A 14,754-nucleotide genomic window follows, 5' to 3' on the forward strand; every position below is an offset into this window, starting at 1 on the left:
TCCAGCTGAGGTGCACAGAACTCTAATGCAGAGAGGAGTGTTGGACCCAGGTTACAGAATCCTAAATGTGCTTTTGCTGCTGGAGAAATGCTTACGTTTGGAGACCAGTCTTTAGGTGGGAGCTGTCTCTGACCTCTCTTTTCTCTTTGTATTATCACTTGACCTTCCATGGAGAGGCATGACTGCAGTTCTCTCTTGCAGAGACAATGCTCTCAAACCCCCACAGGTATGATGCTGGACAAGTTGGCCATTTGTAATTAGGAAAGTACTCTTTAGATTAGGTTTCTCTTTCTCATATTTTGATTGCCACCTGAAATGTGAACTGGATGTGAACTGAATAAATGTAAGGTTCAAATGGGTAGCCGTGTTGGTCTGAAGTAGCACAATAAATCAGAGTCCAGTAGCACCTTTAAGACCAACAAAGATTTATTCAAGGTGTGAGCTTTCGAGTGCTTGCACTCAAAAGCTCACGCCTTGAATAAATCTTTGTTGGTCTTAAAGATGCTACCGGACTCTGATTTTATTGAATAAATGTAAGTTTACCTTTTTGGAAATGTACTCAACACCGTGCTTCTATCACTGGGCAAACTCTGCTACATTAACCCAATATCCCAATAAATATTTGCTCTTAAACTCTTACACGCTTACCCAAAGCAAAGGACTGAGGAAATGAGGGTGTAACTTTTCCACCTTGTGTGCTAATTTAATACTTAATTTTCGTGACATAGAAGGGCATAGGCTTCAGCTGATATAGTCAAGAGATCTTCAGCTTAAGGTTTTGGTAACCACCTTTAAGACCATTTGAGATTTGGGCCCAGTGTATTTGAGAGACCGCCTTCCTGCCTATACCCCCAAAAGAGCCTTACGCTCCACCACCTCCAACTGGCTACAGATCCCTGGCCCCAGAAAAGCGCTTAAAAGCAAGGCATGGAGAACACCGCGGGATGTGGAAACTGTAAGAACAAATGTGTAGAAGTTGACTTGATAAGCAGGGGAGAGGGGAATTCATATTGGAACAAAGTAGTACCCTTCTGGTAGCAGTAGAGGTAATACCCATTCCAATGCCAGGCAACCCCTGGCATGGTCACTGGGTGATGGTGGCCTGCTAGGCTGTTTGCTCAGCACAGGGCTCAGTTCTCTGCCTACGGGACAAAGATGGTGGACCTCTGATGTTGGCCACTCACTGGGGTTCTGGGTGCTTCCGGTGCCTCTCACAAATCTCCACCCTTTGCCCTTTTTTGTTTCCTGGCACATCAACGTTTTCCCAGACAGATGTTGCAGAGTGTTCTGGTATCTGTGATGAAACGGGTGCTCTTATCAAGTTCCCCAAAGGAAAACCAGTTCTCACTCTTCAGTTGTCAGGTCACAGCTGTCTTATGGCGATTCTGCAGAGCTTTCAAGGCAAGAGATAGAATCATAGAACTGGTAGGATCCTCCAGAGTCATCTAGTCCAACCCCATGCACAATGCAGGACCTCACAACTACCTGCCCATCCATGGTGACCCCAATTTCATGCCCCAGGTGGTTTGCCACTGTTTTCCTCTACATAGCAACCTTTGATACTTTCCCATCCAAGCACTGGCCAGTGCCCATCCTGCTTAGAGTCTGAGATATGATGAGATTGGCCTAACCTGGGACCAGTTGCATATGTAGGTTCATTTAAAATGCACAGAATTCTAAAATATCTCTTGGACAATACATTGCTAACAGCGCAGTTAACCACCCTTCTTCAACAGAATTAGAAAGCTGTAACTCTTCTTAGGATTAAAGGTAAAGGTAATGGTATCCCCTGTGCAAGCACTGGGTCATGTCTGTCCCTTGGGGTGACGCCTTCTAGCGTTTTCATGGCAGACTCAATACGGGGTGGTTTGCCAGTGCCTTCCCCAGTCATTACCGTTTACCCCCCAGCAAGCTGGGTACTCATTTTACCAACCTCGGAAGGATGGAAGCCTGAGTCAACCTTGAGCTGGCTGCTGGGATCGAACTCCCAGCCTCATGGTCAGAGCTTCAGACAGCATGTCAGCTGCCTTACCACCCTGCACCACAAGAGGTTTAGGATTACATCTGTTTTAAAAGGTCTACCTTTATTATATATATATATAAATCCAATCAGCCCCAAGAATTACTTCTGAATTGCATTTGAAAGTGCATGTGTAATTGAAAGGCATCGGGTAAGCGACTGAAAAGGGCAATTAGATTTCCTTGGTAAAGAAAGGATAAGATCCCCGGTAGAGAACCTTCCGTTCTTAAAATGACACATTTCCTTTAAATCTGCCTCAGCGTATTGAGAGATCTGACCTGGCCAACCTAACAGCAGTCTTAAATGAAAGGAAAATCTAGCTAGAGAGAAATGAGGGGAAAGAAGCCTTTCCTTTGTGGCTTATGTCTAGCTATTTCACAATGCTTCTCATCACCGAAAGCTTTAATGTCTCCCGGAATTGAGTCGTTCCGTCTGGTACAATGAATTTCAAATCTCACTTCAAAATCCTGTGAGCTGCAGTCCATTAAGCTTTGAACACACCGTTTCACTTCGCCCTCATACATTACTGATGTTCAGTGACATGATTGTCTTTTATGTTAAAATAATCTCTAGCAAATCTACAGATGGGGATTGCTACTCCCACCTGCCTGCCGTCTCCATTACATCTGCCATGTTTAGGAAGTCCTTGGCCGCTTGGAGGAAGGGAGCAGCGCAGGGGCAAGGGTACCCTTGTTCCGATCCCAAAGTGAACGAACGCCACTTGTGAGAACACAGGGTGGATTCCCTTCCATCAAGTGGCAGCTGCAACCTTGTAGAGGAAGGCACAAAAAGCGACTTATGCATAGGCACTGCTGCAGGGTTCTGAACGAAACCAAATGGAAAACAAAAAATATAATAATGACTCCAATTCTGAACACAATGGTTACTGGCACTTGGGAACAATTAGAAAGCTTCCAGTATGACAGCGGCTGAGTCTCTCACTCAGGGATGATTCAAGGGGTTAGGAGAGGGCTGGGCAGAGAGCACTCAGAAGAAGAAGAAGAAGAGTTGGTTCTTATATGCCACTTTTCTCTACCCAAAGGAGTCTGAAAACGGCTTACAATCACCTTCCCTTTCCTCTCCCCACAACAGACACCCTGTGAGGTGGGTGAGGCTGAGACAGCCCTGATATTCCTGCTTGGTCAGAGCAGTTTTCTCAGTGCTGTGGTGAGCCCAAGGTCACCCAGCTGGTTGCATACGGGGGAGCGCAGATTCAAACCCGGCTCGGATTAGAAGTCCCCACTCCTAACCACTATACCAAGCTGGCTCTCAGTCATTCTCATCCCCCCACCTGCTGCTGCACCCCCCCTTCCTACCTGCATGACCTGGTCCTAGTGATTGCAGCCTCTGGGAGGGTTCTGGGGATCCCCTGGAATTACTGCTCATCTCCAAAGATCATTTCCCTGGAGAAAACAGATGGTGTGGATACAGTGCCATTGCACCCCACTGAGATTGCTGTCCTCCCCAGCAGGTTCCATTCTCAAATCTCCGGAATTTCCCAACCTGGTGTGGCAACCCTCCCCCCCCAAACCCCTGCCAGTTAACAGAGGAGACCTGGCAACCTTACTCCTTCACCACCCACCAGCCTGTCCTTCCCCAGTCCCCAGCTCACTCACTCGATAGCCCTCCCATCACTGCAGCAGCCCAAGTCACATGCACTGCATGTGTGCCCTTCCTTCACAGGGCTGAGCAATGGATATGACTAATCACCTCTGCTACATACCTCTGCCTGGAGTGCTGTGTGGCCTGTGCAGCGGGAAGCGTGAATGGTGGGAAGGGTTAGTAAGCATGGGGCCAGGGCAAGGCCGGTGGCAGCAGCAGTGGGGGCCTCTCTGAACTGTCCACTGTTCTCCCAAGGTCCATCCCCAAACCTCTGGTGACCCTCCCCTCCCTCCAGTGGCCAGGGGGAATCTGGCAACCCTAGTCAGAGAGTGTTAGGCGACATGGAATTGCAACCCAGCAAATGCTGGCAGGGGCTCATGGGGATTATAGTCCATGGACATCTGGAGGGCCGCAGTTTGATTACCCCTGCCATTGAGTCCCACTATTGTCTCCAGGGGAACGATCTTGGTCTTTTGGAGAGCCACTGTCCTACCAGGAAAACTCTACCTGTCACCTGGAGGTTGGCAACCCTAGCAATTTCCTAGGCCAGAGATTGTAAGCCAAATGGGCACGTGGGTTTTAAACTCCAGCACTACAGGGCCAATTCAAGTCGGGTTACCAGTAGCCTAGAGAAAAAGAAATGCTGTCCCTTTCTAGGGTGCTTATGGGATGTGATTTACCTGCATGCCAGGACGGCTGGCAACCTTCAATTCAGGAAGGGAATAATAGAAGTCTCCCAGAAATAGTCTCCCAGAAATCTCAGCAGCCAAGCCTGTTTGGGGGGAGAGCCTGGGAGCAGTGGCACCAGGGCATGCTCTTGTTATGAACCACCTCCAAATTTTGGTAGAGATCTCCCTCACTGCTGCTGCACTGCTGCTGTGGAAAACTCAAAGGTGAGTGGGCGGGACAGGGAGTCACCTCCACAGCCTTCATAACCATCACCATTTCAGAGGAAGCTAAAGGTAGTTCTGACAGTTTCTGGCACTCAGGTATTGAAGGCATTCACATATTGTAGCCTGAAGTCCAAGAAGCCTACAATGAGAGGAAGCACATGACTTAATAATTATTCCACAGCCTACTTAGAACTATGCCATATTGGTGTCAGTAGCACTTAAGCCCAACAAAAGTCCTCAGAGTCGTGGAGAGCCTAAACCACGAACACAGTAATTTTCCAGCTGTACTCAGGATCCTCTGCCAAGAGGCCAAAGGCCATCCTGCCCTGCCTTACTCCATCCTGCACCGTGCCGTTGAACAGCACAGCCAAGTGGCGTATGAGCAAAGCACAGTGCCATGTTGCCAGTAAAGGTAATCAGGCGAACGCTCGACTGTTATTTTTTTTGTTCATCAGAAAAACAGTCAAAGAACAAAGCAAATCATCGCAAGAAAACTAGGCACTGAAAAACTGATCGCAAAACTTCCTTTCATTCCCAAATGCATTTGAAACATCTGCATTGTTCCGAAATGGAACATGATATTACAAAATGGGTGGAAATCCAAACAACTGTAAGGATGAGCAAGTTATACAATTGCTAGCCCTTGTCTCTCTCTGTGTGTGTACTTTCACATTGTTTTTCCTCCCTGCTATGTGGTATAGCCCTCCTCCTGATTTAGGTCCATTAAAACTGTGGGTCTTAAAGTAAGCAAACAACCTCTGTGAAAACTAGCCTGAATGATCTGATGTGTCAAACAAAGCCGTGCATAAGAGATATTCTAGTATGTCCACACAAAATTTGATGTGGTGAATGAAATTAAAAGAACAACCAAAATGTTACAAATGGTCAGATGTGTCCAAAATATATTCTTGTAATAGCAAGTCATAACAGTAGCTATCAACAAAACATGACACATTGGATTCCTGTACAACAGTGTTCCCCAAATTCGTACAGCCTGTGGGAACACTTAGAATTTTGTGACCAAGTAGCGGCTGCCTCAGAGTGGACTGGACCCAAATGGTTGCCATGGGGACTAGGTCCCATCAGAAATTGTTGGGAGGTTCCACAAAATAGTAGGCTCTTTTAAGTCGAGCACACTTCTATGATGGAGGCAATTATTTCCCATAAGGTACTGGTCCCTGTTGACCAAGATTCTTTATACCTTCTAATCTCTGAACTTTGTAGTGGAATTCGTCATTATGCATACCTGACTTTGTAGTGGAATCCAGTTGCGTTTCTATCGTTTCCCACAAGCTTCCGGTCTCAGCAAAAATCGCTAGAAAGGAAGCGCTATTGCCGAGCTCGTCCCGCCCCTGGCCGTCAAGCAGCCAATGGGCAGCCATTAGCATGCTCCCAAACAGCCCCTTTCCCTTTAAGAAAGGGTTTTTTTTTTAAACACACCCATTGCAACGAATATGTGTTGATTCGTTGCAACGGAGAGACCCATCCAGCTGGCAGGTGTGTTTGAGCTGCCGTTTCATCGTTGCCACGCTCCCCCCAAGTGAAAAAAAAATCCCCCCCCTCACGGGCCCGATTTTCGGCCGAAAACAGTGTAAAAAATAAAGGGAAAATACATCAGCAAACGGGCTTCTCTGTTGTTTGTGCTTAGTGACTAAACAGCTCTGGGGAGGGACTGAAGCTGGGGAAGCCTCTAAACAGGCTTGCTGGTGGGTTGAACTTCGCTCGCTCGGAGAAAATGGCGATCGCTTCGCCGGAAGATCAGAGGAGAGAGCCAGGGGGAGGGACTTTGTAGAAACCACAACAATGGTAACGCACAGAACTTTCCCGCTAGTGTTGCAGATTGGTTGCAGGAGTGTAGCGCTTTCCGGAGGGTGAATCCACTTTTGGGGATTTCCCTGAAAGCGCTACAAGGAAGCGCTTTTTGCGGATCGGTTTCAGGTGTGTGGCAGATTGTCAACGACGTTGTGCATAATGGCAAATCAGTAGCGTTTTCAATTGGCAACCATTGTGCGATTTTGAAGGCGTGCGAAAAGCCCCCCAGAATTGGTTTCTGAGAACAAGTACATAGGAGGAGTCAGGAAACACACTGGCAAGTGGCTGTGGCACCCATGGGTACTATGCTGAAGACCACTGGCTCTGTATAGATTTGCCATCTCTGAATTGGGAAATTCCTGGGGTTGGAGCCTAGGGAGAGTGGGGTTTCAGGAGGGATCTCAGTGGGGTATAACTTCATACAGTCCACCCATTTCTTCTGGGGAATTAATCTCTGTAGTTTGACATCAGTTATAATTCTGGGGGCATCTCTAGGCCCCGCCTGGAGGCTGGCAAGTCTAGGCCTACATGTAAGGACGTCTTGCATCAGCTACATTCTCCTGCTGTTCCATAAATTATACAGGAGCTCAATACTGCTATAGTCTTGCCATGTTTGGACACATCCTCAGCAGTCGTGCTGGTTGCATTCCTCTTGCATTCGTGCTCCGAGGGAGTGCTTCCGTAACCGTTTGAAGTGATCTTTTAAAAATATTATTTGATGTGCTGAAGCATTGATGGGAATTTTTGAGCAGGCCCCTTTGTGAGCTGAGGGAAATAAGCACAACAACTGCAAAATGGTGTTGTTTTTATTTTGGAACATGCAAAATACAATCCATGCATCTGCCATTTTGAAAAATCGTTTTCATTTCACAGCAGATAAACCCAAAGACGTTTTGGCTATCAACTTCCGATAAATATTTCAAAATGCTTTACAGTGTAAAGATAATAAGAAATTTAGCAAAATTTCAACAAACCTGTATAAAAAACAGATACAGATAACTTCATTTCAAGGCGACATGCTGTAATGTAAAGAGTTATAATTTTTGTTTCATAAAAAGTCTCCAACAATACAATTGCTTAACCTTTACCTGCAAACCTTTAGGCTACACATGCAACAACAAAAAAAAACTGAGTTAAAAATCACCAAAAACGTGCTATTTTCAGTTAAGTACAGTAGTTTTAAGTAGTAGCATTTCTGAACACTGTAAAAAGTGTCCAGGGAAGTTCAAGGAGCTAGTGTCCTGGAAGACTCATATTCTGACATACATTTTGGTTTAATCGCTTTCCCATTGTAATAATCCACAACTTGATTTGGAACTTCAGCCAAAACGCTTTTTGCTAACGCAGCGGGAGATGCCTGCAGGAAATGGTAGAAAATACAGTTGTTAACACACTTCAATGCGCTTGTTCATGGCTAACAGTAATGAGATGAGACAACATTGTTGGACACAGGCAGGTGGAGGGTCCACTTCAATGTAGCCAAGCACCCATGGGTACTCGTAGTATTACACACAAGAGTATTTCCAATGGCTGAGGCCTCATCTACATCCAGGTTGGGATCCTCTGGAATGATAGCTCCTCTCCAGGCTAAAGAGATCAGTCCCTCTGGAGAAAATGACTGCTTCGGTGGGTGGACTCTCAAGCATTATACTCCACTGATGTCCCTACCCCCCAAAATCCTACACCCTCCTTGCTCCACCCCCAAAGCCTCCAGGTATTTCCCATGCCAGAGCTGGCGATTCTACACAACCTTGCTCCTGATCAGTAAAAGGAAGGACAGAAAGTATATGGGAGATTCTTTTAATGCTAAAGTCAGATGTCTCCGCCTTCCTTCTGCCCTTTAACACTGATTTAGACTTTGCAAACAAACCCAAACAAACATGGCCAAACCAAGTCTGTTTGCGTATGAATCGGATTAACTGCTATGCTTGCATGCTTCCTGTCTCTTCGTCTTGCAGCATACCAAGCATGAAGATGGAAGTCTTTGAGCACATTCCAATTTATCAGAACATCCAAATGTGGCGCTTCAACAAAGTGAGGTTTGTTTCTTTCAGAGTAAGTGGTTTTTAAGCCACTGGGGGAAAAAAAAACAAAAACCTCCATTAATGAAGGTGTCTATGTTTTGAGGTTGCCAAAAACTTGACCCAATTCAATCTGGACCTGCAACTTGAAGGGAAAGGAAGCAGAGAGAAGACCCAACAGTTGTCAGATTGGTGTCCATCATGGCAAAAATTTGGTTTGTTTGCCATGTCAGAACTGAACAATGCAAAAATGATCATGTGACATCACTATTATGATTGCTTCTCTGCGCTATTTCTCTTCCTTGGTTGTCCTTTCCCACTTGCATTGCTTCAAATTAGACCATGGAGGGGATAGGGGGAGGATATGGAAGGCTGCTGTTTTAATTGGCAATCATGCATGGGCCAGAATGTCTAGTCTGGCTCTAATGCAATATATTTTCATGCATTACATTTTCATGGCCAATTCAAGTTTCATGCCTGCATTGTGAACTGATTTAAGCCTTGTGTGTAGGGACCCCCCCCTCCTCCTCATAGCCCCTCAAACAAATTAAAGAGGTCTTGGTTGAGATATTATTCTGCAGGGTGGTAATTCATCCAGCCCAGCTATGCATGATTAAATTCTACCGAAGTCAAAATAACTCCTTCTCAGCTTTAATCTCATAGACCGATTATGCACTGGAGGTTTCATACTAGGCTGCAGGCTGGAGTTTTAGTCGTGGCAGGTTTCCCTACCTCTTCCTGCACCCACGCGGGGGAGCATTTGGCCTGGTATACCCCATCCACCCCCGATTTGTGCTCCTGCACAGGAGCTGGGGCAGTGACGTTCCCAGTGGATAAATGGTCATAGAGAACCCCCCCCCTATTTCTCCCTTTCCTGTTTTCTGCAATAGATCATGTAAATGTTATATGTATACACAGACACCATGAGAAACTGGACTATTACATAACCCCTGCAACTCCTGCTACCAGCACAAGAAAATAAAGGGGGAAAAGGTTAAATAGAACACAAAGTGCTATAAAAGGATCTCTCCAAATGTGGGGAGCAGGCAAGGTAGAATAATGGTGCAATAAATAATTTCAGGTCAGTGTGTTAACTTCAGTCTCAGTGAGAAAGGCAGGCTACAATTAAATGAAATACAGTTAGATTTCGTAAAATGATGAGTATTTGGGTAACCCTCCAATAGAGTTTCAGATACATACTAATGTAGTTTGAATAAATTGACAAACCAGAATGTCCCTTAGCTCCACCAGTAAGCCATAAAAATAACCTACCAGGAACAATAAATCACAAAACGTCTTAAACCTATGTAAAAATGAAGAAATATCTCATCAGCCAAAATCCTCCAATGAAAGCTAACATCATCATTAAATGATAAAAATAATAATACAACCAAATGAAAATAATCTGCAGGTCATAAAACCAATAATAAAATGGCCTAAGCCAGGGGTGGGCAAACTGTGGCCCTCCAGATGTCCATGGACTATGATTCCCATGAATCCCTGGCCTAAGCAACAAAGCTACTAGAAACGGTTGTGAAGGTGGACACACTTGACCCGTTGCTGAAAAGATAGGAAAATGGGCACTAGATACACTTCTTTGGCGGGCAGCACTTCACAGATAGGGTGCCACCACTGAGAAAGTCCCGCCTCTAGTTGCCACCCACCTAGTTTTTATAGATGAGGGAGCACACAAAAAATGGTGGAGATATAGATCTTAATTAGTGGTTAGGATGAAGGTGATCAAGGCTACAGCCATTGGAGAAGAAAAAGACTTTCTCCAGCTGTCCACTTGTTTAGATGAAGAGCAATTTCTTCAGCTGAATAGCCGCCCAGTTGGGTGAAAAGTAAATAGAGAGAGCACAGATTAGACATTGCCATTTTACTGAGATACCTCGTGTCTATCTCTGAGCATAGCCTAAAACGAGTTTAAATGAGATACGGGGCTGTGTGTGCACTTGCACGTAAAGGAGCCCATAATTTACCAGTCTTTCATCCTTCCCTCTACACTTCCTAGTTAGCCGGAATACACCATTCAGCCAGAATTCTATCAGCCTCATCCGTCATTTGATCAGAAATAACTATTTGAACTTAGTTGGCAAAAGTGAAAAATGAACGGAAAATGCTGCCGGGCTTCCTGGTTCTTCCCAGAAGCAAATCAGCAATAAACTGAAAGTAGGTCTAGCTCCAACTCATGAATAGCTCCAGTCTCAGTGCTTTCCCAATAGACTGCGCCTCCGGTGGAAAGCTGCACGCCTGATTAGTAGTGGGAGCAGAACTGTGATATATGAGGAGCCCCCAGATGTGTCTTCTTAAAAACAAAAACAAAAAAAACAAATAACAAACTATGTTTTACTACTGACCTAGTAGGCTTGTTGCCTTTTTTTCTCTGTCTGAAATTGTGGACTTTAAATTGAAACCCGAGGCAGGAATGTTTATGCAGAGAAAAAGAAGAGGGTGTGGGTCTACCATTCAGGATACTTAAATGCAGAAGTTGTTGTTTTCTGTCTAAAAGCAGAGCATGGACCTTCCTTCCTTCCTTCCTTCCTTCCTTCCTTCCTTCCTTCCTTCCTTCCTTCCTTCCTTCCTTCCTTCCTTCCTTCCTTCCTTCCTTCCTTCCTTCCTTCCTTCCTTCCTTCCTTCCTTCCTTCTTTCCTTCCTTCCTTCAGTATCCACACACTGTGTCTTCTAATTGTCCCCTTTCCACATTTCCCCCTACTTTTATGTGATCTTTCCCAAATCTGGTATGGTCTGATCTTTTGGGGGAAATTACAATCAAATCATGTGGGCATGCATGTGTGCAAATGCAGGAAAGTGTGCATTTTTGCACATTTTGCCCACATTAGTGCCACCCCCCTCCCCATGCTACTGGAGTGTTTGGGGAGGACTGTGTTTTTTCTTTTTAAATAATTAATCAATGGTAGCTGCAGGGGCACTGGGGACATGATGATGTAGATGCTCTGTAGATGCTTCAAATACCTCTGCATTCCCAGTGGCAATGAAAGGGACATAGAAAATCTTTGCTGTATGGATGAGGCCTAATTGTTAGACTATCTGAGAGCCATCTTTCCTCTCCTATAGTCTTCTTGCTTTCATAAGTCAGGGAACTTCACCAAGGTATAGCTTAAGAACAAATGGACTAAGGAAAACCACCTCCCCCCCCCAAAAAAAAAGAGAGAGAGAGAGAGGAAGGTTCAAAATAGATCTTACATGTTTGAAGTTCCTGAATGGCACGAACTGAACAATGTCACGAAGAACAGGCTCTCCCTTGGGCGATCTCAGGATCCCGTCGTCTCCATCAAGCATCTGCATGTCGCTGAAGTCGGCATTCCCAACTCCCACGATGATGACCGACATGGGGAGGTGGGAAGCATGGACAATGGCTTCACGGGTGTCGGCCATGTCTGTGATGACGCCATCCGTCAGAATTAGCAAGATGAAATATTGCTAAAGGTTGTGAAGAGGAAAATCAAAATACTAATCTCTTTCCATTCCTAACCACCACTTGGCTAAATAGGCTCCTCAGAGTTTTGTTGAATTGCTTTCATTTAATATTTTAGGTATTTCATCAGGGGAGAAACAGAAGAAGGGTTAGTTTTTATAGCTTACTTCTCACTACCCAAAGGAGTCTCATAACGGTTTACATTTGCCTTCCCTTTCCTCTCCCCACAACAGACACCCTGTACAGTGGAACCAATCTATTTCACATAATAAATTTCTGGTAAGGCCTTGGAGGAAGAGCGTGTCTCATGGCTTAAGTGCCACTCCAGTGCTTAACACCCACTCATGGCAGCTGCCCTGGTCCTGAGTGCCTCCTCCTCCAACCGGCTTGCCTGTCTGTCCAGAGGCCAGCCAATCGCCTTCTGTCCCCCACCCCTGACCACCCCTCCTCCTTCCACTTCCCTCTGAGGCTCAGAGGCTGCAGATCCCTGCTGGTGAGTTCCCTTACTGGGAGCCTCCAGCCTGCAGCCTTTCCAGGTCCTGGAGGGAGGGAGAGGCCATCCACAGAGTTCTTCCACCCCTCCCCCCCCAATCTAGTGCCTATTGTATTCCTGAATGCAATGGGCTTGGCCCCTCGTGAACAAATAAGTCTTTGTTGTTTCAATTTTTATTTCTGTATTTTATATAGAGTGGTAAGTATGTAGAGTTTTCTGCAGATTTCACTTCCTTCCACACATCACCCTTATCCACATGCCTGATGCACAAGAAAGCTGTCTTGACAGGATTATACAAATGACTGCTCCTTCAAGATTTCTCAGGGGGAGGGGAGAATTCTACCAACACACAAAAGTACGTGTGTTTCAGTAAAGAAGTATGTGCTGCTGAGTCACAACAGCCTCATAGCGACTCTAATACTGGGACGTTCCAGAAGAGAGAACAGCAGAGTTGGTTTGCCATGGCTCTCTCTCTCTCTCTCTCTCTCTCTCTCCCCATAAAGATCCTGCCTTCCCTCGTGGTTCAAAGTGGCTGACGGTGATAGTTTTTGAAAAATTATTTTTTAGGCTTCAATTCCACCCTGTCTCAGCTAGCTCAGTTAAAACCAAAATAAAATAATAACTCGAAATCTCTCTCGTTTTCCCCACCCCTTAAAGGAGACCTGCCTATTCAGACCCATGCAAAAGGCCAGATAAACAAGTGAGTCTTAAAGTGTCTCCTGAAGATCTCCAGGGAGGGGGCTCTCCATAACTCTTCAGGAATCACATTCCATAGGACTGCCTCCTCTGGGTTGGGAAATACCTGGAGACTTTGAGGGTGGAGCCAGGAGTGGGTGGGATTTGGGGCAGGGAGGGAACACAGTGGACTATAATGCTATGGAGGCCAGCCTTCAAAGCAGGCATTTTCTTCAGGAGAACTGATCTCTGTCCCCTGGAGATGAGCTATAATTCCAGGGGATCTCCTGGTACCATCCCTACCATTCCACTGAGCAGGAGCTACAATGGGAAAGCCCTGAGCTCTGGCTGATATCAGACAGGCAACTCTAAGTGGCAAGATAGCCAGCAAATGTCTACCAGAAAATGGTAGTAGCAACTGCATTCTGCAAACCAAGCCTGGTCTCCCATGGTGGAATCCCATCCAGGATTCTAACTGCAGCCAACCCTTCTGAGTTTCCCAAGTTCTAACAAGCTGGGATTAAGCCCAACTATCCAGGCTACTATATCAACAAAAGTAAAAAAAAAAATAATCTTGAAGAAGGCAAAGACAAGATAAGATCAAAACTGCCTTTTGTTTTATGGAAGATTTTATGATGAAGGGGGAAAGACAACAATAACCCGAATGATCCTGAGAGCAAAGTAGGCCCCAATTTAGAATTCAGGAGTCCTCATCGTTTCATCAGAAGCAAGATGGCACTGTGAATGCCTGGAAAAATAAAGGAACTAGATAAATCCATTAATTCCTACTTTAAATGGGACATTCAAACCTGATCCTATTTCTGGGATGTACATTCCCTTGCCCTGACCCGAAGAAGAAGAGTTGGTTCTTATATGCTGCTTTTCTCTACCCGAAGGAGGCTCAAAGTGGCTTACAGTCGCCTTCCCTTTCCTCTCCCCACAGCAGACACCCTGTGAGGTGGTTGAGGCTGAGAGAGCCTGGATATCACTGCTCAGTCAGAACAGTTTTATCAGTGCCATGGTGAGCCCAAGGTCACCCAGCTGGCTGCATGTGGGGATGTGCAGAATCGAGCTCAGCATGCCAGATTAGAAATCCGCACTCCTAACCACTACACCAAACTGGCTCTGGATGGTCTAGGCCAGCCCAAATCTTATCAGATTGTGGAAACTAGATAGAGTTGTCAGACTCTCTGGTGGAGGTGAGTCTCCCTCACTGAGCTGATCAGCTATCTGGTAGGAGGACCTCCCCCTCCCCCAAAAGAGGGAGAGTCAATGATGTATACATCGCTGTGTCTACATTGCTACCCATGTGACCCAAAAGTGATGTCGTCTTGTCCGGGACATTGGTGACACTTCAGTAGTTAGGCAAAAACTCCATGGTAGAAGAAATAGAGTTTTTGCCCACATAACAGTGTGTTGCAACAACGTCCCTGATGTGATGATGTCACTTCCAGTTCACATGGGCAGTGATGTGGACATGTCACTGTGTGTCAGATGAGCCTCCCTGTTGCCAGGAGGCCCCTGGCTACCCTCAAGCTAAAGCAGGCTCCGCCCCGGTTAGTATCTGGCTGGGAGACCACCAAAGAAACCCTGGGTTGCTATGCAGAGGCAGGCAATGGCAAACCACCCCTCTGATTGCAGCTGGACAAGGGCATATCCGGTTTAAAAAGCCCCAGTACAGAAAATTAAAGGGACACCTTCCATGTCTTCTATATATATTCCTTTATATGTCTGTTACTAATAGCTGTGTTTATTTGTTTGTTTATTCTCAAAGACACACGGCGGTTTACAATAAAACG

The 14,754-nt window shown here is 45.7% G+C and overlaps 1 protein-coding gene across 2 annotated transcripts in view; it reads right to left on the reverse strand.

The window, feature by feature from the left end:
- Positions 1-7,115: 7,115 nt before the first annotated feature.
- Positions 7,116-14,754, reverse strand: part of CPNE4 (copine 4) — a 206,356-nt gene continuing 198,717 nt past the window's right edge. For both annotated transcript variants that reach the window (XM_077303399.1, XM_077303400.1), the window contains exons 15-16: positions 11,556-11,792; positions 7,116-7,684 (exon numbers count right to left, since the gene is read on the reverse strand). In XM_077303399.1, coding sequence (XP_077159514.1) covers positions 7,553-7,684; positions 11,556-11,792 — 369 coding nt within the window. In that variant the 3' untranslated portion in view covers positions 7,116-7,552. The remainder of the gene's footprint in view (positions 7,685-11,555; positions 11,793-14,754) is intronic.

Source organism: Paroedura picta, chromosome 11, assembly GCF_049243985.1.
Source record: "Paroedura picta isolate Pp20150507F chromosome 11, Ppicta_v3.0, whole genome shotgun sequence".
Taxonomy (NCBI): domain Eukaryota; kingdom Metazoa; phylum Chordata; class Lepidosauria; order Squamata; family Gekkonidae; genus Paroedura; species Paroedura picta.